The 26,270-nt window shown below is 37.8% G+C and overlaps 1 protein-coding gene across 1 annotated transcript in view; it reads left to right on the forward strand.

Moving 5' to 3' along the window:
• Positions 1-4,916: 4,916 nt before the first annotated feature.
• COL9A1 (collagen type IX alpha 1 chain) overlaps positions 4,917-26,270 on the forward strand; it is a gene marked incomplete at its 5' end in the record, with an annotated part of 84,497 nt that continues 63,143 nt past the window's right edge. Inside the window, 5 exons of the mRNA XM_081251222.1 lie at positions 4,917-4,930; positions 5,403-5,476; positions 6,696-6,773; positions 6,909-7,041; positions 12,697-13,093. Coding sequence (XP_081107348.1) covers positions 4,917-4,930; positions 5,403-5,476; positions 6,696-6,773; positions 6,909-7,041; positions 12,697-13,093 — 696 coding nt within the window. The remainder of the gene's footprint in view (positions 4,931-5,402; positions 5,477-6,695; positions 6,774-6,908; positions 7,042-12,696; positions 13,094-26,270) is intronic.

Consider the following 26,270-nt stretch of genomic DNA (forward strand, 5'->3'; position numbering starts at 1 on the left):
CTGACCACTATGGTATAAAACTAGAAATCAATTACAAGAAGAAAACTGGGGGAAAAATGTGGAGATTAAACATGTTACTGAATAACCAATGGGTCATTGAAGAAATCAAAGGAGAAATTAAAAAATACATAGAGGAAAATGAAAACAGAAATATGACATACCAAAATCTATTGGATGCAGCGTAAGTGGTTCTAAGAGGGAAGTTCATAGCAATGCAGACTTATCTCAGGAAACAAAAAAAGATCTCATATAAACAATCTAACTTTACACTTAAAGCATCTAGAAAAAGAACAAAGGAAGCCCAAAGTTAGTGGAAGGAAGGAAATAATAAAGATCACAGCAGAAGTACATGAAATAGAGACTAAAAAGACAGTAGAAAAGGTCAATAAAGCTAAAAGCTGGTTCTTTGAGATGATAAACAAAATTGGTAAACCTTTAGCTAGACAAATTAATAAAAGCGAGAGACTCCTCAAATAAAATCAGAAGTGAAAGATGAGAAGTTACAACTGATACCACAGAAATAGAAAGGAACATAAGAGACTACTATAAACAATTATAAGGCAAAAAATTGGACAATCTAGAAGAAATGGATAAATTCCTAGAAATATATAATCTGTCAAGATTTCATCATGAAGAGAAAGAAATTGGAATAAACTTATTACTAAGTAAGTACATTGAATCAGTAATCAAAAATCTTCCAGTAAACCAAAGTCCAGGACCAAATGTCTTCACTGGTGAATTCTACCAAACATTCAAAGAAGACTTGATCCCTATCCTTCTCAAATTCTTCCAAAAATTGAAGAGGAGAGAATGCTTCCAAACTCATTTTATGAGGTCAGCATTACCCTGATACCAAAACCAGACAAGGGTACCACAAAAAAAGAAAATTACAGGCTAATATCCTTGATGAATATAGATGCACATATTGTCGACAAAATATTAGGAAGTCAAATTCAACAATACACTAAAAGGATCACACATGATGATCAAGTGGCATGCAAAGATGGTCCAACATTTGCAAATCAGTCAACATGACATACCATATTAACAAAGCAAGGGATAAAAATCATACTATCATCTCAGTAGATGCAGAAAAAACATTTGTCATAATCGCAGTGGTTGAGAGTCCGCCTGCCGATGCGGGGGACACGGGTTCGTGCCCCGGTCCGGGAGGATCCCACATGCCGCGGAACGGCTGGGCCCGTGAGCCATGGCCGCTGAGCCTGCGCGTCCGGAGCCTGTGCTCCACAACAGGAGGGGCCACAGCAGTGAGAGGCCAAAGTACCGCAAAAAAAACAAAACAAAACAAACAAAAATGTATATATATATACCCCTATGTTTGTTGCAGCATTATTTACAGTAGTCAAGATATGAAGATAACCCATGTCCATCAATGGATGTATGGATAAAGAAGATGTGATACATATATTCCATTGTGTATATATATATATATATATATATACACACACACACAGAAGGAAAAAGACAAATACTGTACAATTTCACTCATGTGTAGAATCTAAAACAAACAAAGAAACAAACAAGTGAACAAAGAAAACAGAACAAAAATGAACTCGTTGATACAGAGACCAAATTAGTGGTTACCAATGGGGTAGGGGGTTCGGGGGTCAGCCAAGTGGGTGAAGGATCAATTGTGTGGTGATGGATGGTAACTAGAGCTTCAGTGTTGATCATTTTGTAGTGTATACAGATGCCAAATTATAAAGCTGTGCACCTGAAACTTCTTTGATGTTACATGCCAATTTTACTTCAATTAAAAAAAAAAAGGTTTTTTTAAATGAAAAATTTCCCAGTGCTCCTGGACTGAGTTCATACTTGTTTTCAGTGATGCTGCAGCCTCTTTCACTCGTTATTTTGCAGTCATTTTTGTATTGGATTCCCCACTGGGCCATGGGCTTCCTCAGGGCAGGGTTGTGTTTATTCATCCTTTTGTCTCTTCAACTCCTAGCCCTCGGTAGCAGTGGCGTATACTCGGGATACATAGTGATTCAAGAAGTGTTTGTTGAATGACTGAGTAAACTGAGTAAAAGAAAGCAGATGTTCGAGGCAGATGATTATTTGTGATGATGTTCCCTGATTTAAACTGTAAATAAATAAAATTCTGGGTTTAGAGAAAGGAAAATATTAGTGTATATGTATGTTGTGTAGAGGACAGCGTGTCTGGGTGGGGAGGGAGTAAAGAAGGGTAAAAACACAGTTATTCTGTATCAAATACTCTTATTTACAAAATGGATCATTTAAAATATCAAGCTGTCAATGCATTTACAGTCTGATATGACTGACGAGATTTCATTTCCACATGGTTTTTCAGGATCAGAACAGTTAAGTAAGATGAGGGAACAGAGTTAATGATAAAAAATCTTGTCTGCCTATGATTTTAGGATGCAACCTGACCCAGACAGGAATAGCTTGGGGTTGGCACTGTTCCCTGTGAGACTCTAATGTCATAATGGGAAATATGATTAAGAGAAAATGGGGGTGGGAGGAGCAGAAAAACTGTCCTAAATATGTGAGATAAAAATATCTTGTCTTCTCTGGATTTACATTCTTCCTTAATAGGGTTGTTGCTTGCTCTTCACCATCTTAAATAAAACTGCCAAGCTGGAAAGGAGCCAAACTACTTATAAACAAACCCATTTTCTTCTCTATTCTTTTATTTTTTATTTTTATTTTATTTTTTTGCAGTACGCGGGCCTCTCACTGTTGTGGCCTCTCCCGTTGCGGAGCACAGGCTACGGATGCGCAGGCCCAGCGGCCATGGCTCACAGGCCCAGCCGCTCCGCGGCATGTGGGATCTTCCCGGACCGGGGCACGAACCCGTGTCCCCCGCATCAGCAGGCGGACTCTCAACCACTGCGCCACCAGGGAAGCCCTATTCTTTTATCTTTTATTAAAGTCTCCCCCTCACTTGTCTTCAGATCCTAGCTATAGAGAATTCTTCAAAGTGGGGGTGGGGGGAAGGCAAAAGCAGAGGTGAGATCTCTAAAACACTTAACAAAAGGATTTCTCGAACACTTAATTCCATAGGGAAATCTGCTCTTCTTTCCCAGAGTAATAATATTAGAGGATCTGTATTGCAAATAGAGAACTTCAGTGCAGAGCGTCCCTTTGGAAAAGGCCCTCTTCCCCGTGGAGCTAGGGCTGGCTTACGCCGTGTGATTTCAAGATGTCAGGAGGTCCCCAGCTGCACAATTTCTCCTCTTATGTCCTACAAGTAGAGGGTCAGTTCTTTGGGCTAATAAACGGCTCCATTTATGTACGATAAGCCCTGGCTGACTTATAAGAATAAGCTAAGACCCTCTGTAATTCTGTGACTCAGCCAAAATGGCTGCCCTAGGAAACTGCAACTTTGATAGATGGAAGAAGAATGACATGGCCGTGTGGAAAGCTCCAGACAACGTGAGGAAATGGATGTCCCAACGCTGGGGGGAGACAGGAGTCCAACAGATAGGTCATGAGTAGAAAAGCGGTGGGGGGCAAATGGACAGTGGAGTTTGCCTAGCTCTCAAGTTGTCAGGCAAAACCCTCCAGTGAGCTGAGAGAGGCAGAAGAGGAAAGGATTTTTTTTGGGGGGGGACCAAACAAAACATAAGAAGCAACACTGCTTATTTTGCAGTGAGGTAGAAAGTTTAATTACTTTAAAAATTAAACAAATGTCAAGGAAGCAAAACAACTTCATGCTAGATACCATGGACTTATTAGGATCATTGGATCCTCCGACCCTGAAAGTCCTTGATTTTGGGCTGTACCATCCTGAGTGGGTGGCATGGGGGCTTGCTCTCAAGCTGCTCGGGTTCCGGGAGAGGGTGGGTATGTGGGACACGGGGCTGATACAAACCTCTTTCTCCAGGTCTGTGCTCCTTGTAACTGGAACTCAGCTTGTTTTTAGAGCATAATATGTTGCTGATTTCCAAGGATATTCTGCTCAGCTCTGCTGCTGTAACTATAGAGTTTAAGAAGAAATAAGACCTGGGCTTGATGTTACATTTTATCAAGATTTCCAGCCATCAAGTACAGAGAGCTTGCGTGTATTGAGTAAATTAGCTGTGCAACTTTGAAGTTACAAGTTACTTCATTTTCTGTGCCCCAGTTGTCTCATTTCTAGAATAGAGATAATTTTAGTCTTACCTTACAGTGAAATGAGAATTAAATGTTATCAGGCATCAAGTATTTTCAATAGAGGGGCACACATGGTGAAGTGTTAGCTACAATGACAATGATTACGGGGAATAATGTTGGTTTTCAAAAGCCAAGTGTGAGGCTCTGCTATTTTGTTTAATTCTTTAACAATTGTTTGGGGTAACTGTTCAACTTGTATTGCAGTTAAGGTAACTAAGTTACAGACAGATGAACTGCTTTGCCTGAGGACAACAACTGAAGAGCTTCAGAACAAACCGGGATTCAAACCTAGGTTGGCTGGGCACCAGGGCCCCTGTGAATTCCCACATCCCTGCCCTCCAGGGAGCCCCTCTTTACCCCAGTCCTCCAAAAGCTTGCAGTGTATTCCTAGAGCAGTTCTCAAAGCTTCCACTGTATTCCTATAGCAGCTTGCCTGGATTTTTTCTGGTGAATTTCTCCACATCCTGATTTTTTTTACTTTTCAGCAAACGTTCCCTTTGCTAGTCCCTCCTTCAGTGTAACCTTGTTAGCTTTGGGGACACACCCCTGGCTAGGCCTGGCCTTACAGGGCGGCCTCTTCCCACCCCTTCCCTCTGCTTTGGCTTAAAGTGTCACCAGATGCCTCTGGTTCACTCCCTGTGCTTTAAGCCCTCACAGGGGCAGGAGGGACCAAGGCTGGCCTGGGGTGGCACTGAAGGGGTCTTGGGGGAGCATTGACTCCCCACAACCCCTCCTTCATTGGGACTGTTGGCAACAAAGGAAAACCAGTTGGGAAAATGAAGAACTTCTGGTAAGACCTTGACGCAGAAAAGAGTGGTGGGGAGACTGGGCTGGGAACCCTTGGAACCCAAGGTGTGTGTTTTTGCAGTGGTGGTAGGAGGGGAGAGGGGGAGAGCAGAGAGACAGAGAGATAGATGACGGAGTGAGACAGAAAAGAGCAAAAATGAGAGACAGGAGAGAGACAGAGAAAGAGGGAGAAAGAGAGAGCCACCCAAATGGAGATGCAGAAAAAGGAAGATAAACGAAGACAGAGACAAGAATATGGGTGTAGAAGTAGTGAGACAGGTAGGTATGGAGAAAGTGAGACCGAAGTGTGAGAACTCATTCAATCTCTTAATCGGAGTTAATAAGGAAAATGGAAAATGTAAACTAGACTGAGGGCCGGTCACCTGCATTCATCAGGTGTGCCATATTTAAAATAGTGAAGTAGTCCCCATGTGCAGGGGCTCCTGTTTGAGTCATTTTTCTTCTCTTCTCTTCAGGAAAATCCCAGTTCTCTTCTTTGTATGCAGCTTTGTGGGACCTTGGGCATCCGCAACTGTCAAGCGTCGCCCAAGTAAGGGCCACAGTTTCTAGATTTCAAAATGTTACTCGTTCTGGAAAGGATCAAGCAGGGTTGTGGCTGAGTGAGGCATCCAGGGCCCTTCACGCTCTCCTTCTTCAACCTGCCTTGGCCGTGGGTGTGTTCTGTAGCTTGTTTTCCGTGTTCAGTGTTGCATATGGAAAAGTCCTGGCTGTGATCACAGCTGGGCAGGAAACCTAATCTGTGTGCTCCAGTGCCTCACCCAGCGCCTACCTGGTTCAGATGGTGATTGGTAATGATGGATGGATAGATGGATGGAAGCCAATAATCTGGGGTCAGGGGACATATAAAGAGGATGTCTGATGTACTGAAATGGCGAGACCAAAGCTGTGTAACTGGAAAATGCTTTTTCTGAAATCTAGGACGTGTCTGTCACCAGGTGAGGCTCAGCAGGGCACCAGGGTTGGACAGTTACAAGAAGCCTTCTGTGTTGTTGAAAAAACTGTCCCCCCCGCCCACAACATTTCACTTGTGTAAGGAGCACCCAATTTCATTCCAGGATTTCTCATCCTTCTTGTGATTGAGGGTTTAATTCTCACAATTCTTTTCTTCTTGTTACTCTTCCTTATTCTAAGATGCTGGCAATAGTCTAGTTGGAATGCTTATTTGATCTCTTAGAATAAATTTATGAAATTAAGTGCATCCTCTATATTTTGTTTAGGGTTAATGAATCCTAAGACATCCTCAACTCCTTTCTCAACTTGACAAAGATTCTTAAGAACTTCACTTTTCAAAAAAAAAAATAGAACTTCACTTTTCAGAAGTCCCATTGAACTGGCTCTGGATTCTCTTAGGATTTCTAAAATTTGTGGTGTTAAAGGAATATCTTCTAGCCCAAACCACCAGAAGTTTTCCAAACAGTTTTCTGACACTGTGCCATTCAGAACATCATGCAGCTCTGGTTCCAAAAAGAACAAATTCTGAACTTCCCCAAAGGGAACATGTTCCCAACACAAATTATTAAAACAACTTTGTGCCTTGCCTCACTTCCAGGATGGGTTGAAGATGAATAAATTATAATCATAGAGTCATAGAGTTAAACCCAAATATACTACTTGTAAGTAAATATAGCATAGTTTAGTATGTTTAGTATAACTTTGTACTTTAAACAGTTGCTCAGCTCATTATTATTGATACATCTCCATGATCCCTGTAGGGGTTGAGGTAGGATGACACGTTATCTCTTTTGCAGGGTTCCCTGTTAATTCAAATTCTAATGGTGAAAATGAACTCTGTCCAAAGGTCAGGATTGGACAAGATGATTTACCAGGTGAGTATCAGTGTATCATATTGACAATGCACGTTTTCTATAAACCTACCTGATACATCTTTTATTTGGGAAAGTTGTGGAAAGGAATGAAACCAATCTAATTTTACACTTTTATTTTGTGTTCTCTTTCTGTAGGGTTTGACTTGATTTCTCAGTTCCAGATAGATAAAGCAGCATCCAGAAGAGCTATCCAGAGGGTAGTGGGATCAACTGCATTACAAGTGGCTTACAAACTGGGAAATAAGGTAGACTTCAAGATTCCAACCAGGTAATGTAAAGAAAAATACTTGATCTAATTACCTGCCTCAAGCACAACTTAAAAAATGAAAATCTAATCAGTGTTGAGAGTCTTCTCCTGCTCAGTGTTTCTTGGATCATGATTTTATTTAAAGATGAAGGAATTTATTTACCTACCTGCCTTTAGTACCTGAATATGTGAATGCTCTTCATGTTTTCAGTGTGTAATTTACTTTCCATTCCAGGAAAAAAGGATCACTGAGACTATTATACATTGATTCAGGACATATTCTTATTACTTTGCTCTCTGTTTTTCTAAAATTTGTCTGGTTTTGCCTGAAAGGACTCTCTGTGAAAAGTGCCAGAGGTTAAGCATAAATTTTTTTAACATAGTTATTGGAGTATAATTGCCTTAGAATGGTGTGTTAGTTTCTGCTTTATAACAAAGTGAATCAGCTATACATATACATATATCCCCATATCTCCTCGCTCTTGCAGCTCCCCATAAATTTAACTAGAAACCGCTGAGCAGTTAGAAGGCTCACGATGGCGCTGTTCAAGCATCCTGGTGCTGAAATAGATCCACACATCTAGTGCTTGGCTCCTGGCAGGAACCAAACAAAAGCAAAACTAGAATAATGATAACAGAAACAATGGTAGTGATAATACTTTAAAAATCCTGCATCTCCTTCTCTGGAACTAAGCCTTTTCTTCTTTAAATTATTATAACTGAGGTGGTTTAGTGCATGTGTAAGTTTTGAATCATGCCATTTTTAGGAATGAGCTTCAGGGTTTTCAGTTTTATATCACCTAAAAACCTTAAATGTGATGATGATGATGATGATTGAATGTTTTGGGGCACTGTAAAAAATGTAATTAAGATTCCTTTGGTATATGAATGAGAAAATTAGGGCTTTGATAGAAATTAAGATGTAAAGGTAAAGAATGATTTATAAGAGCAGTAAAAGGATATTATGAAGTTCTAAATGTTTATAATAATGAAAATTTTGTTGAAATTAGAATATTCTGATATAGTGCCAGATTGCAGATAGAAATTCATGTTTTGAACATACTATATTTTATAAAACAAGATAGTGTACTGTATAAGCTCTTTTTATAGATTTACTAATTAACATCTTCATTACAATTTTGTGGTGGGGAAATTATTATCCACATTTCATGGAGGAGAAAACTGAGGCCAGAAAGTTTGTTACTTGCATAAGGCCACAGGGTTAGGAGGTGCTGGGAGGATTGAAACCCAGGCAGAATCATTTCAGAGGCTGTGCTTCTAACCACTATCCCATACTGACCCTGGAAACCAGTCACATTTGGAAAGATTAAAGACATGATAGCAGCCATTGACTTTTTTCTATATTTTCTTTTCATGTGCTAGATGTGTTCTTAAATAAGCTTTAGAATACTTTGGTTTTTCTTTCTTCAATAAAATAATTAAACATGACGCAAGACCCTCAATGTTGACCTTTCTTATCTATAATTTAAGGTACAATCTGGACTGTCATTAACTCTAAGTTCAGAGGTTGATAAACTTGAGGCCATGAAGCCTTCCTACCTCCTGCTCACCTTTGCTGTTGTTTTTCTCTAAGCGCCTAGAGTGATCACGAAATATTTTTCACGGGTAAAAATGTCACAGGACATTTTCACCAATGTCCCATATTTTCTGTCTCCTTGACTCCTTGCTCCCACAAAGACTAAAGGCTCTTGTTTTACTGGCAAGGCTTATTAAGATATGAAGAAAGAAGGAGGAAGGAATAGAAGAAGAGAGTAGCAGAAAGAAATAAAAAAGGAAGAAGGAGAGCCAGAGGGCCGAGATAGGTGGAGTTCCTTGGGCAAGTTGCTTAGACTGTCTTTGATTCTGTTCCCTCAGTTTAAAACTAGGAATAATAATAATGATGCCATTGGGTTGCCATGAAGAGAAAATGTTAATACACGGAGATGACGAATAGAGCCTGGTACATGGGTATTGGTGAAATGTTTATTGTAAGTGGTGGAGAGCACTAGAAGAGAGAGGTGCAGATGGGGGTGTTTTCACCTTAGTGGATTCTTTCTTTTCGAGCTGCCCTCCAAGTCCTATTCACTCAAGAAAGGCAGGGACCAGAACTACTCTCAAACCATGCATGCAGTAGACTGTCTTGGTTTTTAAGGGAATCTGTGCAGGAGAATATAGACTCCGAAGGAGTGAAAGAAACTACTAGCAGGATCTTTTTGGGAGGGAGAGTATGGCATATGGAGCTAATGTGAAAGAGTCATGATTCATCCTTAGTTATGTTTTCAATTTTTTAAAAATATTAGGAGCCACATAATTTTGGTGCTTTTTATTCTTTTTTTTTTTTTTTAGGCATAAGAGTGTCACAATCTCAACTTGTACTTCAAATATATTATGTTTGTTTGCAGTAACAATCCTTAGCTTTTCTTTGGGTTAGGTCATAAACAAATGTTCCAAGGTTCAAAGATTTCTTATTTTTTATTCAAACCCTATGGTTCTCCTTTTAAGGTATTCTGTGCAGATTGTAATATAATGAAATAAATCATTTATAGATTCAGCTTCTTTTAAATTATGTATCCTGTCAAGTTTACTTATCAATGTGTAGAGCATAGTTGCCAGAAAAGAATCTCAGTTGTTCAAAAAAGAAAATGGGACTGACTGTTCTATAACTTAAACTTATGAGGACTTTTAAATGGCCTTAGGTGTACACAGATAAACACACACACACATATATATTTTATTAACTTGAACACTAAAAGGAATTTTCTCTTTTCACCATGTTTTTCCTCTTACCATTCTCCTCTTCCCTCTTACTGCATTAACCTAGTTCAAAAGATTAATAGCATGATAATCCTGATGACATTTGTGTAGACACACAAACACACATATTATACTCGTATATATGGAGAAAGAGAGATGGGTGCTCTTGACTTAGCCACATGTTTATTATGAATTATTCTTCCAGGAACCTCAACCACCTCCCATTTTAAAAAAGTTTTTGGCATTACGTGACCAAATCAGAAGTAAATGAAGACGTTTTGTCATATCCTACCGTCAACACAATCACTTTGTTCACTTAGCAGGAGAGATTGGATGAAGCACAAATTGGGAGAGATCCCTCTGTTAACCTCATAATGTCTTTGCAAAGGAGTCATGAGAAGTTACTGTGACTTCTAGGATCAAAACACCTAGACTTGTTTTTCCTAGAGACTGATGAAATTCTGCAGCCTTGCTCAGTACATCTTTAAACAAATATATAGGTGACACAGATAAGTTTTTTATTTTTTGATATTTATTATTATTATTATTTTTTACACAGATAAGTTTTTAAAAGCCTAGAAAATTAATGCTTTAAGGAAGAGAAGATAAAATATTAGGATTATCTTCCTTCTTGGAAAAACTCACACCTCAACAGTAACTATCTTGGGATCCCCCTAAAACTCTTTAAGTAGCTAGTTAAATTCAGGTCATTGATTGGAAAGAATAATAAAAAAATTTATAATTTAAATGGACACTTGCCAAATTTCACCATTGAATAAGACTTTTAAGTTACCTCCTAGCTCCAAATTAATCAAGGTTGGTTAAATGAGATGTATAAACTTCCATAGGCTTTACGATTACACAGTAGGCAATATCTTTTTTCACTGTTTACAATTACTGTTTTATTGAACATTTACATTATTTCCAATTTTTTGTTATTACAAATGATGCAATACATGTTTTGTACATAAAACTGTTTCACCATTTTGTGATTACTTTCTTAAGTTTCCAAAATGAAAAGTATTGGATCAAAGGGCATGAATATTTTAAGGATATGTGTATGGATCTAGTATTATCAATATTAACATATCAATATTAATTTAAAGTAGGCAATGTCTTATACTGTCATTAGTGAACCTTAGTTTCTTCTCTAGAAGATTCTGGAATAGGTGTAATCTGAGAAATCTAAAGTCAAAGGAAATATGACAAACAGAATCTATATTAAAAACAAATATCAAAATAGATATGTTAGACATCCTTTTTCTGGAAAAATAGGATAGTAAATAGTTCTTGCATACGTTTTTTTCTTCTTTAGTTCCAAACTGAATCTTCTAAAATGTACATATTTAAACCTCCCTTGCACTTGACAGACATAAAATATATTTAGCAAATTGAAAGCTTTGCAATAAGAATAATAAACATCACCAGTAATCAATTAAAATATGAACTGAAAATTGAATTCACCCAGTGTTATAAATAAAAACTAAAGTCATATTAGAAAATAATGGCTAAAGAAGTACTTGGATGATAAAAGAATACTCAGATGAAGCTTTCACATTTTTGTTATTTTTATAAAACTAACAAAGCAATGATATCTGTTGACATAGTTGACAGCTAACTATGACAGCTAAACATTTGGGACTGAGGAAAATTTTGGTTTAGAACTTTTCGACCCCAACAATATATTTTAATGTAACGGGCACAGTGCAAATGCTAATACAATGAATTTTTATGTTATTCATATTAGTTTGTAACAAATTAAACCAGTATCCACTTAGTTGTTTCTTCTTGCCTTTTCTTCTTTACACAAGAAGAGGGCTGTAAAACAGGAGTTTGACCTGAAGGAAGGTTATTTGGGACTTTGGATCCTGTTCAAACAAAATTAATTGGCCTCTAGTTTTCCTAGGATTTCTCCTTTGCTTAGGGATTTTTCTATGCTTATAAGGAGGAAGGTAGAAGGAAACAACCTTCAAGCCCTTGAAGGTAAAGATATAACGGTGATGTTTACATTTACTATGTCCTGATTTTTTAAAGTTCAGTCTTCAGCTTTTAGCCGCTTGGCTTCAACAGAAGACCCAGGTAGCTGGTGCAGCTCCAGATGGCTACCTCCACAGGGATGGGGGATGCAGGAGGGACAATGAAATCTTATGCAGCCCTTTAGAGCAGTAAAGGAAGTTGCCATGATACAGATTTAACTGGCAGATTGGGGAACAACTGGGTTGGAGTAGAGAATTAATAACTGGTCACCTTTCCCTTGTCACATGTCCAGTGACAAGCAACCAGCTGCTACTTTAACACACTCTGAAGTCCTTGGAAGAGACAGACATGCTCAGTGTGAAGGGGCTTCTCATGTCTGCAAGTGACCGATTCTCAAAATACTTATGAGTCTAGGTTATACTTGGGGAGGAGAAAATCCAAGCAATTATGGAAATAACAAAAAATCCTAACATATTACGTTAAAATAAAATGTCAAGAACCCGCTTTAATTAAAGGGTGTCCTAAACTGGTAGAGCTGCTTTGGATTCCAAATGATCTCTTCTCTCATTTGTGGAAGAATGTTGCCCAGAACTTTGCAAGAATGTGTTTTTGGCGGAATGTGTTTTTTGAGGTGGAATTGCTGAATAGTAGCTCTTTAGGTAGCATAAATAGTAATACTGTTGGGATTATGTAGCATTTGGGAACACTCCTTAGCTATGAGGGAGGGTTTTTTTTAATGTGTATTTTAAGATGAAACATTAATGTACACGAATGAACTTCAGTGAAGGTCTTTATGAACAGTCATGAAAGAACAACTTGTACGTGGTTTCTCACACTGGAGCCTTTTGTAGGTCTAGAATCTAAAACAGCATAATTAGGAAATATGGTAATATGCTTGGGTACAGAAAACACGGTTTATATTTACTGTCTTAAAATTTTACTCAGGCAATTATATCCCAGTGGGCTGCCTGAAGAATACTCCTTTCTAACCACTTTTCGGATGACTGGAAGCACACTTGAAAAGAACTGGAGCATCTGGCAGATTCAGGATTCCTCGGGGAAGGAACAAGTTGGCATGAAGATTAATGGTGGAACAAAATCTGTTGCGTTTTCATACAAGGGACTGGATGGAAATCTCCAAACTGTGACCTTTTCGAATTTGCCCTCCTTGTTTGATTCCCATTGGCATAAGATCATGATTGGCGTGGAAAGGAGCAGTGCGACTCTTTTTGTTGACTGCAACAGGATCGAGTCCTTACCTATAAAGCCAAGAGGCCAAATCGATGTCGATGGCTTTGCTGTGCTGGGAAAACTTGTAGATAATCCTCAAGTTTCTGTTCCGGTAAGTATACAACTGTACACTGTGGGAGATGAAAACAGACCCAGATTGGTGAAAATGAATACCTCAGACATCTTTAAAAATCATCCGAATATCTTAAACAATGGACAGTTATTCATCTTTAAAAGTCATTCAAGCAGTTTTGCAAAATGCCTTCAGTGACTCTTTTGAGCAGAACACTTGCCAGATGGAATGGGGAATCAGAGCAAGTTGAGTAGATGTTTCCTCATCCTGAGGAGCTTGAGGTCTACTTGCGAGATGCTACATGCCCACCTGGAGCTCCCAGAATCCTTTGAGGCAACTTGAAAGAAACCCATACCTGTGTGGTACATATTGCTTATAAATAACCAATGAGCATATTCAAAGCAAGGTTAAGATGAGTGGCAGATTCAGTTAGTCAAGAATCCCATGCTTCTCAGAAGCAATGAAATCTTGAAATGGAAGGATTTGAATTGGTAAAAAGAGGAGAAAGTATATTCTAGCTGAGAGAAAGAGCATTAAAGGAAAAAGAAGTAAGAGAGTAAGTAGGCACATTCAAAGATCTGGAGCCTGGCTGGTTTGGATGAAATGTGTATGTGAAAATGTGAGTGAGTGTGTGTGAAGGGGGATGGTAAGGGCAGGTGAGAGGCAAGGTTAGGAGGCTGTATGGTATCTGACCCACAAGAATGAAAATCATGTAGATGGCACAATATTTCTTTATTTAGAAGTAGGTCTCTCATGACATATTATGAAAGTAAAGGATTTTAGAGCTCTGCGATTTTGCTGTAGAGACCCATGGATATAAAGGTAAGGAATTGTATGATGACACAATAATTGTGCCAACTAGTACCATATAGTTCTATCATTTTGAATCGTTAAACTTTCACTGATCTATCCTTTAAAAGGATATTTCATAATATTGTTACAGAAATTTAAAAACTATATCTTACAGTACAAGTGATCTGTTGGAAAAAACAAAAGAATTTAGAGCTCAATAAATAAGCTATTGATTCCCTACCCCACTTCTGTCTCTCATACAGAGCTGTTAAACTGTAGTCACAGAACTCATATCATGGAGTGTAGCAGAGGTGACACAATGATTTTGAATGGTTCCCGTGCACTTGTCCAAAGAAAGAAAAGTTATCGGGCATCTCAGTAATGGAATTGTTCAAATAACTTATTTTCAAGGGAAGAAGTGTGATTAGTGTGAAGGGTAGTGTGAAATTTCTATATTCTGTGATGGACAGGAAGCAATTTTTAACTGCCACATTACTGCTCTGACTCGTAGACACTTGAGAAAGTATTGCTCCAAATAAAGAGTTATCACACCTCAAGTGGCTGGGTTGGAAAGCCAATGGGACCATCATTGTGCCATCTTGAAATTTTGTGCAGCAAGATCTTTGCAATGGCACTGGGGTGGCTTTCAGACAACACAACCTTTGCCATGTCTGTGTCACTTCTGGACCATAGGTGAGGGAAGGAGACCTTAGGGTATGTCCTCACTGGGATGGATATCAGTCAAGTACTTGAATAATTGACTTACTAATTCATTGCTCCTGAAAAACATTTCAAGTCATTATAATTCTGAATTCTGCATGCTAGGATGCTATTAAGTTGACTGATGGCCAGAACAGTAAAGTCTCAGTATTACTTCGTTATATTATAGTCTAGCCAATCATGTTACAGCTGACTGTAGGTTGTCTGCCAAGTGTAGTCTCACATCACAGTGGAGACCAGTTGGGACCAGTTATCTTCTATTTTATTCTGCCATGTGCAGGAATGCAACTAAGATGCCGGCAGCTGGTGATACATTTCACTTTTGTTCCACCAAGGAGCTTTTCAAAGTCAGCACACTGTCCATGTTAAAAGTATCTGGAACAGGCGTGAACGATTTTTTTGTTTTGTACTGAATTCTGACTCTACCACAAGGAAACACAAAAGAGACTTGAGTCTAACGTGTTATTAAAGTTCTGTATTTGATGATGTGGTTGGTGATGGTAACAATAACTAAAATAGATCAAGGTTATAGGTCCAAAAATATCCTACTTACGTCCAAGGACAGACTGTGACAATGTCAAACTCAAACTTGTCACCAAAGCATATTCCTCAACTTTTACCCTGTATAAGACAAAGAAGTAGAAAACTCTATGTAATTAAATCCCATTTATGCTTTTTTAACATCTAAATACCCCTAATATACCAATGTAAAAGTTTAAAAAATACTTTTATTCCCATTAACTTACTTTATCCTTTCAACAATTTCGTAAGAGAGCAAACACAGATTGGATTCTCTCTATTTTTCAGTTGAAGACATGGCTTCATGTAGGTTTCTTGGCTTGTAAGAAACAGTGTTAGGCATAAAATTTCTAATCTACCTTATTTTGTCTATGTCAACTAACTTTCCTTTGAGAAAAATAGAAACATGTAATAACCACATATCTTTTCTTATAAAGGATCTCATCATTCTCGTTTTGGAAGGTATTTGTGATTTGTGTAGATTTTTCAGAATTTACTTTGCAGGACAAAATCAAATAATTTTTTTTAAAAGAAGGAAAACTGTGCAGTATAAAACATATCCTCAGACATTGATCCTACTTGTTATTCATTTAGTGAGCTTTTGTTTTTGTTTTTTATTTACTTTTTGGCTGCACCGCAGGGCATGTGAGATCTTAGTTCCCCAGCCAGGGATCAAACCCATGCCCCCTGCATTGGGAGGGCAGAGTCTTAACTACCAGACTGCCAGGGAAGTCCCTAGTGAGCTTTCAGTTTTTGCCTCTATACTGGGTCTACAGAATTAAACAAGTCACAGGTCTTGTTCTCCCAGTTCCTGGGAGGGTAAGTGGTTGAGGTAAGTAAACAACGACAATATAACAAACAAGGACCAGGAAAGTGGAGGGAGGCACAGGGAAAAGGCTCCTCACTCAGACAGGGGCAGGGAGGGAAGGGAGGGAAGCCCAAGGAGGTTTCTTGTGGGAGGTGGCCTTTGAGAGGAAGCCTAGAGGGAGAGGAGGGTTACCCAGGAGAAGATAAAGTCCAGTGTTCTAGGAAAATGAACTCTCATGTGGGAATTCCCATGTCTGTGAATTCTTCCCTTTCTAGCTTTGTTTTCTGACACTGCTCCTTACTTTTCTAGACTAAGAATAGTCAAGTACTCATACAAGTCCCCAGACAAACCCAAGTGTCCATGAGTTGTCCCTACGCCCTTGTTTTTATTTTGTGGCCTATGATCTCACTTTGGCTAAAATCTCAATTTGCCATCAACTACTGAAGTGACTGTCTCTTGGAAGACTTACAGAGTGGTGAACCGTGGAATCTGTGTATTCTGAGTGGTAGAAGACGTATACTGATAGGTCACTTTTCTCTTGATTTGGAGACAGCAAGTATTCAGTATTACTTGTGAGAAAATTTAGATTAAAATGAAATGTGCTGCTAGCATGAAAGCAACAAGTAACAGTGTATTTTTCTATTTTTCTTCATGAAGCCAGATTCATTCTAATCTTTGACACTCCACATTAATTAAATGCTTTTTTCAGGATCAGCCCTTGCTTTTCTTTAGTAAAGCAAACACCCCTTTTAAAGGTATTAACAGATGTCAAAAGGTAACCCTAGGAACTGCATAATAAAAATGCAGTGAGAAAAAACATTTGATGGAGCGCTAACACTAAGAGACTCATTTATATTGTGCTTGTTTGTGATTTCTCCCGATCTAGCCCATCTTTTATCTCTTTCCTTTTTCTTAATTGGAAAAGGAAACCAATTTCAAGAGGTTTACATAAGACTTGCAGAACAGCTGCTCCCATGCTGTACAATTCAAACACCTTCGCATCATTCGTGGTTATTTAGTGGGCTCAGAGTATTTATATTTCCCCCAAAGTACTGCTATAATACATAGTTTGACTTCAAAGCAATAAATTCCATATTTTCTATTTGCCTTTGTGCCCATATTTTAGGCTGGTGCCATTTATTCCACGGCAAAGCTCAGTTTCTTGGCAGTATACCATAAAAACATTATTTTATGGCAGGTTCTTTATTGTTTGTTGGCAACGTGGTTGCCCAGGAGAGTTATTTGGTACAGCTCCAATAGAAAACAAAGTTAGGCTTTCTACCTTTTCAGGGATGTACATTAGGGGTTTGGGCTTGTTTGAGGGAGGATGAAAGCATATGTGGCTTTACAAATACATGATTCAAACTCTTTATCTTTTTTTTTTTTACATTTGAATTTTATTTTATTTTATTTTTTTATACAGCATGTTCTTATTAGTTATCCATTTTATGCATATTAGTGTATACATGTCAATCCCAATCTCCCAATTCATCCCACTACCACCACCCCCACTTTCCCCCCTTGGTGTCCATATGTTTGTTCTCTACATCTGTGTCTCTATTTCTGCCTTGCAAACTGGTTCATCTGTACCATTTTTCTAGATTCTACATATATGCGTTAATATACGAGATTTGTTTTTCTCTTTCTGACTTACTTCACTCTGTACGACAGTCTCTAGGTCCATCCATGTCTCTACAAATGAAACAATTTTGTTCCTCTTTATGGCTAGTAATATTCCACTGTATATAGGTACCACATCTTTTTTATCCATTTGTCTGTCGATTAACATTTAGTTTGCTTCCATGTCCTGGCTATTATAAACAGTGCTGCAACGAACATTGGGGTGCATGTGCCTTTTGAATTATGGTTTTCTCTGGGTATATGCCCAGTAGTGGGATTGCTGGGTCATACAGTAATTCTATTTTTAGTTTTCTAAGGGACCTCCATACTGTTCTCCACAGTGGCTGTATCAATTTACATTCCCACCAACAGTGCAAGAGGAAAACCCTTTATCTTTTTACCTATGCATATTCTGAATAAACCAAGGCAGAACATGATTAATCAGACAGATATAATGCTTTTAAAAATTATATTTCAACTGTGTTGCTCTATGTTATTTTTGTTAAATTCAGAGAAAATATGAGAGCAAATATTATAGAAAGAACCAGCAAAACCCAGGACGGAGAAGCTATGTCTTTCTCTCTATCCCACAGAATTAAGTCATACTAACTTCCCAGTGTACAAAGAAAGTTTCATGAATGATAACATGGGAAAGATAAATTATGAGGTTGTGATTAATATTATTTCTGGTATTTGAGAAATATTATAGGAAAGTTATGTTTTCAGTGATTTAAGAAATGCATATCTACTGTGCAAAATATCTAAACTATTGTTTGCTTATTACGTTGCTTCTGACAAGTGCTTTTTACAAATACTCTTTCACTTGGAAGTATTAAATAAATATGAAAGAAATGGTAGTGTTATCTGTACATATCCATAGAAAATACTTTTTATAATACTTTGGTGTGATTTCATCAGGTTATTTTTGAATGTTGACTGTCAGGCTTTCAAAGATAAAACCTAGCTTGCTACATCCGCTGGATCTTGCACTAGGTGGCAATAAAACAAGAAGAGCACAGAAAATAGAGCTGCTATCATAGGAGGAGCCATGATGGGGGAAGGTGCTAAGGACAACCAGAGTGAAAACTAAATGATGGTGAAACTTGCTTTTAATGGAAAATAGAAAGTATGAAAACTTTTATTGGCCTCAGCTGTGCCCAGACTGTTGCAATGAAAAAAAAATCATTGTTATTAATATTCTATTTTTCTAAAATGCATACAGACTAAGATCATAAAGAATCTTTGTTATGTAGACTGGGTGACTAGAAAGCAAGAGATTCATTCAACGACATTTTTCCTTCTCTTCACGTTAATTTCTGTATGGTTAGTTTCTTTGGTTACAACATGGTGTCCATAGAATCATGGGCTTTCAGAGCTATAGGAAACTAAGTCTATGTAGTTCCAACCTCTCAGTTTATACATGAAGAAATTAAAACCCAGACAGGGGAAGGGGCTTGCCCTAAGTTGTAATCAAACAAGAAGGCAAATACTATCAATACTTTCTTCATTATATTTCTTATCCATTTCTATGTATTCATTTGTTAACACTCAGTAGCTATTTACTAAACATCTGCTAAGTTATAGACAGAAGTTAAAGCTTCAATGGGGCTTACATTCCTTCTAGGGAGAGGCGATGAACACAGATGAGTAAATGAATACGTTTATAGTATGCCAGGTGGTCATAACTGCCGTAGAGAAAAAAGAAGACAGTTGGAGTGCCTGGAGAGGGAGCCTCCTTGAGAAAAAGAAAAACAAAAAACATGAAGGAGTCGGGGGAATTAGCACATATATACTATCTGAGGGAGGAGGATTCCACAAAGAGAGAGTGAGTTAAAGGGACTGTGTTAGTGTTGTCGGCTGTCTTTGAGGAAATCATGGAGACCAGTGTAGCTGGGATGAGATGGAGAGAAGCAGGCTCTGAGGCTGGAGACGGACCATGATGTGAAGGTGAGAGACACTGTCAGCACCCTGGCTTTCCTGCCATGTGTGAGATAGAAAGCTATCAGATAGTTGGGCTAGATAAACAACATGTTCTCTTCTTTTTAAAGCATCTCTTTGGCTGAGTTTTGACAGTATATTGAAGGGGGAGATAAGGACAGAGCATTTAGGAGCATCTTAAGAGGAGATATCTCTTTTTTTTTTTGAAGTATAGTTGATTTGCAATATTGCATTAATTTCAGGTGTACAGCATAATGATGATTCAGTCTTTTTTCAGATTATATTCCATTATAGGTTATTGTAAGATATTGGGTATAGTTCCCTGTGCTATACAGTAAATCCTTGTTGCTTATCTATTTTATGTATAGTAGTTTGTATCTGTTAATCCCATACTCCTAATTTGTGCCTCCTTTCCTCCTTCTCCCCTTCGGTAATCATAAGTTTGTTTTCTATGTCTTTGAGTCTGTTTCTATTTTGTATATAGCTTCATTTGTATTATTTTTTAGATTCCACAGAAGACTTATGTCATATAATATATATTTGTCTGTCTCTGTCTGGCTAACTTCAGTTAGTATGACAATCTCTAGGTCCATCCATGTTGCTGCATATGGCAAAATTTCATTTTTTTAAAGACTGAGTGATATTCCATTGTATATATGTACCATATCTTCTTTGTCTAGTCATCTGTTGATGGGCATTTAGGTTGCTTCCATGTCTTGGCTATTGTAAATAGTGCTGCTAGGAACATTGAGGTGCATGTGTTTTTTCAAATTAGGGTTTTCATTTTTTTCTGGATATATACCCAGGAGTGGGATTGCTGGATCATACTGTAGGTTTTATTTTTGTTTTTTAAAGGAACCTCCATACTGTTTTCCTTAGTGGCTGCATCAGTTTACATTCCCACCAACAGTGTAGGAGGGTTCCCTTTTCTCCACACCTCTCCAGTATATATTACTTGTAGACTTTTTGATGGTAGCCATTCTGATCACTGTGAGGTGATACCTCATTGTAGTTTTGATTTGCATTTCTCTAATAATTAGTGATGTTGAGCAGCTTTTCATGTGCTTATTGGCCATCTGTATGTCTTCTTTGTAAAAATGCCTGTTTAGCTCTTCTGCCCATTTTTCAATTGCATTGTTTGTTTTTCCATACTGTATTAAGTTGTATGAACTGTTTGTTTTGGATATTTTGGATATCAATCCCTTGTCAGTTGCATTCTTTGACAATGTTCTTTCCCATTCTGTAGGTTGTCTTTTCATTTTGTTGAGGGTTTCCTTTGCTGTGCAAAAGGTTTTAAGTTTGATTAGGTCCCATTTGTTTACTTTTGCTTTTATTTCTTTTGCCTTGGGAGACTGCTCTAAGAAAATACTGTTATGATTTATGTCAAAGAATGCTTTGCCTATGTTCTCTTCTAGGAGCTTCATGGTATCATGCCTTATATTTAGGTCTTTAAGCCATTCTGAGTCTATTTTTGTGTATGGTGTGAGGGTGTGTTCTAATTTCACTGATTTACATGTAGCTGTCCAGCTTCCCCAGCACCACTTGTTGAAGAGACTGTCTTTTCTCCACTGTATATTCTTGTTTTCCTTGTCATAGATTAATTGACCATTAATTGGTTTATTTCTGGGCTCTCTATTCTGTTCCATTGATCTATGTGTCTGTTTTTGTGCTGATACTGTACCACACTGTTTTGATTACTGTAGCTTTGTAAGATAGTCTGAAGTCTGGAAGGGTTATATCTCCAACTTTGTTCTTTTTTCTCAAGACTGACTTGGCAATTCTGTGTCTTTTATGGTTCCATATAAATTTTAGGATTATTTGTTTTAGTGCTGGGAAAAATGTGATGGATATTTTGATAGGGATTGCATTAAATATGTAGATTGCTTTGGGTATTATGGCCGTCTTAACAATATTAATTCTCCCAATCCAAGAGCATGGGATGTCTTTCCATTTCTTTGTATCATCTTCAATTTCCTTCATTGATGTTTTATAGTTTTCAGGGTATAGATCTTTCACCTTCTTGGTTAAGTTTATTCTTAGGTATTTTATTATTTTGATGCAATTTTAAACAGGATTTTTTTTCTCTTTCTGATATTTCATTATTAGTGTAAAGAAACACAACAGATTTCTGTATATTAATCTTGTATCCTGCTACATTGCTGAATTCATTTTTTAGTTCTAATAGTTTTGTGTAGAGACTTTACGGTTCCCTATACAGAGTATCATGTCCTCTGCAAATAGTGACAGTTTTACCTCTTCCCTTCCAAATTAGATACGCTTTATTTCTTTTTCTTGTTTGATTGCTGTGGCTAGGGCTTACAATACTATGTTGAATAAAAGTGGTGAGAGTGGACATCCTTGTCTTGCTCCTGAATTTAGCAGGAAGGCTTTCATCTTTTCACTGTTAAGTATTATGTTGGCTGTGGTTTGTCATAAATGGCCTTTATTATGTTGAGATATGTTCCCTCTATACCCAGCTTGGTGAGCATTTTTATCATGAATGGCTGCTGAATTTTGTCAAATGCTTTTTCTGCATCTGTTGAGATGATCATGTGATTTTTATCCTTTGTTTTCTTAATGTAGTGTATCACATTGATTGATTTGTGTATGTTGAACCATCCTTGTGGCCCTGGAATGACTCCAACTTTATCATGGTGTCTGATTCTTTTTATGTATTATTGGATTTGGTTTGTTAATATTTTGTTGAGGATTTTTGCATCTATATTCATCAAAGATATTGGCCTGTAGTTTTCTTTTTTTGTAGTGTCTTTGTCTGGTTTTGGTATCAGGGTGATGGTGGCCTCATAGAATGAATTTGAGAGTGTTCCCTCCTCTTCAATTTTTGGGAATAGTTTGAGAAAGACAGGTATAAGTTCTTCTTTGTATGTTTGGTAGAATTCCCCAGTGAAGACATCAGGTCCTGGACTTTTGTTTGTAAGGAATTTTTAAAAAAATTACAGATTCTATTTCACTTCTAGTGATTGGTTTGTTCAAATTATCTGTTTCTTCTTGACCTGGTCTTGTCAGTCTGTATGTTTCTGGAAACTTGTCCATTTATTCTAGGTTCAATTTGTTGGTGTTATTGTCACCTCCTCTCTTCAGAACTCTATCCTTCAACCTCCCCATCTCTGCTTATGAAAACCTTAAATGCCTTCAGGTCCCTCCTTATGTATTCCATGTTATATGATCCCCTTGTTGATGACCTTAGCCAGAAATATATCTTTCTCATCCCAACTGCTGTCGTATTTATTTTCAAAAACATTTTTCAGCTTAGATACTGTCCTACACACTAAACATTTTTGTGTCTCCCATACTATCTTTCTTGAAGCACATGAATGTGCTATATAAAGATACGCTGACTTAAAAAATGAGTCAAAGACTAGTTGCCAGTCTGCTAACTCCAAGTCCACTGCTTTCCCCTTTCACCATTCTGCCTCTGCCTTTGGTGTGATTTGGATGAGTGTTGCCCACTCATATTTAACCACATTCTTAGCACTAAGTCTGGAACTGCACCGCCTAGTCTACACAGAGTTAGGGGAATTTCTGATTTTGTCGCAGCTCAGAGCCTCATGCTCAGCAACCAGGAAGCTTCACCTAGAGGAGGCCCCTTATGATGGTAGAAAACAACATATCATCATAAACTGAAAAGAAGCATGAGATCTGTGAATTCAAGTATTTCTTTAAATCTTTGTTGCTACTGACTAGATAAAAAGCATAAAGAATCACCTCTCCTATTAAAGAATTTATCTTTGAAGGGCTAGTTTTTAGGCAATGTATATAAAATTTAATCATAATTCAGTTTTCAAAAAATTAAGCCTTGTGCCATTCTGCTTAATATAGAGTCAAGTTCCATAGTTTGTCATTAAAATTCTCTCTCGGAGGAAAAGGTAGTTGTCTGCTATTAGTTTTTGTTTAGTTCTTCTGAATTGCTTAAGTACCTTATTAATATCTGTCAATAACCTAGCAAAGTAAGTAGAAATCTCTAGCCCTATTAAAAGAGTAGAGAGTTGGGGCCAAAATTCCTTGGTTTAATGTGTTGTCACCTGGACCCTACTCTAGCTTAGCAGATAGAATTATACCTCAGAGTCCTATTGAAAAGAATTGGATAATGATGAATCTAGGCAGATGTAAGACACCTTACACTCACACAACTCAGTTGGCCTTGAAACAATGCAGAGGTATTTTATGTTGAGAAATATGGATTGTCCTAGGGCCTTTCATGTTCTGCTTAACAGACTAAAAGAAACTTTTTACTTTTTATTTCTCTACTTGTATTTTTTTTTTCGTGTCACATACTGTAAGCCCATTATGGGGAGGAGAATATCTGGTTCCTGTAGAATATTTCCTTAGTGCTTGGCTTATACTGGGACTTGAAAAATGTTTGCTGATGGACTAAATTAAAACATTAGTCACATATGTTTTGTCCATGGGTATTCAAAGTGAAGAATGATTCCAGGTATGAAAATGAGAGATGTGTGGAAATCAGCATTTTAGATGTATAATGAGAGTGACTTTTACCAGAGAACTCTGCCAATCTTCCTTCAAAATAATTAGCATGGAAATTGGAATTCATATTGTATGCCCCCAAACGGTTGTTGTATAGATGATCATTAGTGCATAGGTGGTGTTTATGTGGAAGTACAGATGTGTTCATAAACCTCTGATCTGGGTGACACTCTGTCACAACCCAGCCTGTATTCACAGGTGAATTCCATTCCATTCCCCCTTATCCTGCACCACAACTGCATCGCGCGTACTTACACAGGTGTACCCATTTATCCAGACAGAATTACATTTTTGAGAAAACAGCTTAATGAATTACTTTGCATTTGCAATAAGTAACTTTAATTAACTAGCTAAACAAAGGATATAGGTTTTCTGGTTAGCCATATAATTAAAACTTCTCAAGGCGGTTAAGGTATGAATTATTTTTGAGAATCAAAGAATCACCCACATACAATGCATGCCTAGTTTGATACCAATTCACAAAGGACTTAGTGAATAACATTGTATGAGTGGTCTCTTTTATTTTGAGAGTCAGGGAGGGGGAGACACCTTTTCTTATTCTGGTGAAACTTTTATCTGGTCATTGAGAAAAAAAATCACATTTCCTATGTGATATTTTGTCATACACATGAATATGTAACTGCATATAGAAAAGGCTGCCAGTTTTAGGAGGAACAGTAGAAATTTTGCTTCTGGATCTGTTTCTATAACACGCATGCAAGTAGGGTAAGTTTTGAATTCTTATGAAAATTTATTAGTCTAGTTCTGAAGTTTTCTAGTACATGTAGGAAATAAGTTTATGCAGTTTTAATTTCTAGGTCTGTCTTCTTTTCTATTCATCTTTAATACAAATGTTCAATCACCACATGCGTGGGTTACCTACTTAGAAAATCATGATTCGTTCTGGAGAGATGTTGCATTCTCCAAGGAGGCTGACTGGGATAGCAGAGAAAGTCCTTATTTTAGGGTCAGGAACATATGGAATGCCAGCTCTGACGTTTACGAGCTATGTGACCTGGCAAATGATTTAACCCCTCTGAGCCCCTTTACCCATGTGCAACTGGCCTCCAAGAGATGTTGGGGGCAGGCCAGGTATTTAGTAGTCCTGAAGGAAAAGGTTGTTCCATTCTTTCATCTTCCTTTTACAGTTTCCTCTGCAGGTTGGAACAGAACCAAGATAAAATCCCTCCCAAGCAAACAAGACTATTCTGATGAAAAACAAAGTGTTTGATTAAAGTAATTTCCTTAGCTGCAAGCTATTGTGTGGTTTGGAAAGCAGTTCATTTGTAGGATGTCAATATGCAATTGTTAAATAATTCACACCAAGAACACACAGGTCAGCATAGTTTTCATACAATTTGTAGATAACTTTCCATCCTAAAATATGTCTTGATCTAGCTGCTCATTTTCTTTTCATCTCACTTAATTTGTTTATCCAGTGTCCACATCTTCTGGAGAAAAGGCATAGTAAGGTTGAGGGAAACAAGAAAAATGGAGGAAGAGGGGAATTCCAGGGCAGTTAGCATCATGTGAGATGGGGCACCAATGCAGGAATGTCAAGGCTTGATGTCTTATTTTCACCCCTTTATAAAATTTTGGTTAACTTTCCCTTCCTCTGTGGGGAGGAGGAAAGGACTTCATCTTTCATTCCTTCCAACTCTGATCTTCCATCCAGTAACTTCAACTCTGGATGCTTCTGTAACAATGGGAAAAATGTGTCTAACTTAATTCTAGATCCAGTAGATGGAGTCATTTTGGCAGGAGGGATGGAGTGCAAATCACCATTGGATGAAAGAAAAGAGATGACCTTACATTAAGTTACTTTATATTTAGATGACATTATGTTTAGATTTGGGAACTGGACATTTTCAGAATGCCAGGAGAATCAACTGACCAAGAAACATGGATCCAAATAGAAATGCCTGACAAGGAACTTCCTCATTGACGAGGGGCCAGAGTGGCACGTGGTGGCAGGCTTCCTGTGTGGTACATCTTTTTTTTTTTTTACCTTCTCACCTGAGGCTTCAGATTCAGACCTGGCCACTCTTCCTTTGTTCTGTTTCTCTCCTGTTCTGTTCTTCTTTCTCCCTTAACACCTGCTAAAAGGTAAGAAGTTGTCAAGACACACCTGACTTTCAATTGTCTAGGAATCTTATATCTCTTCAACCAATGAATTAGTTAAACTGAAGTCTTTTTTATTATCTTGTTTTTTCCTGAGTCCTGAATTTCTCTCATCCCCTCCACTCCCAGACCTTCCCATTTCCATTTTAAGCTGTGACACTCCGTGGCAAATGTCTAGCACGCATATTCTCC

Source organism: Mesoplodon bidens (genome assembly GCF_964165515.1).
Source record: "Mesoplodon bidens genome assembly, chromosome: 12".
Lineage (NCBI taxonomy): Eukaryota > Metazoa > Chordata > Mammalia > Artiodactyla > Ziphiidae > Mesoplodon > Mesoplodon bidens.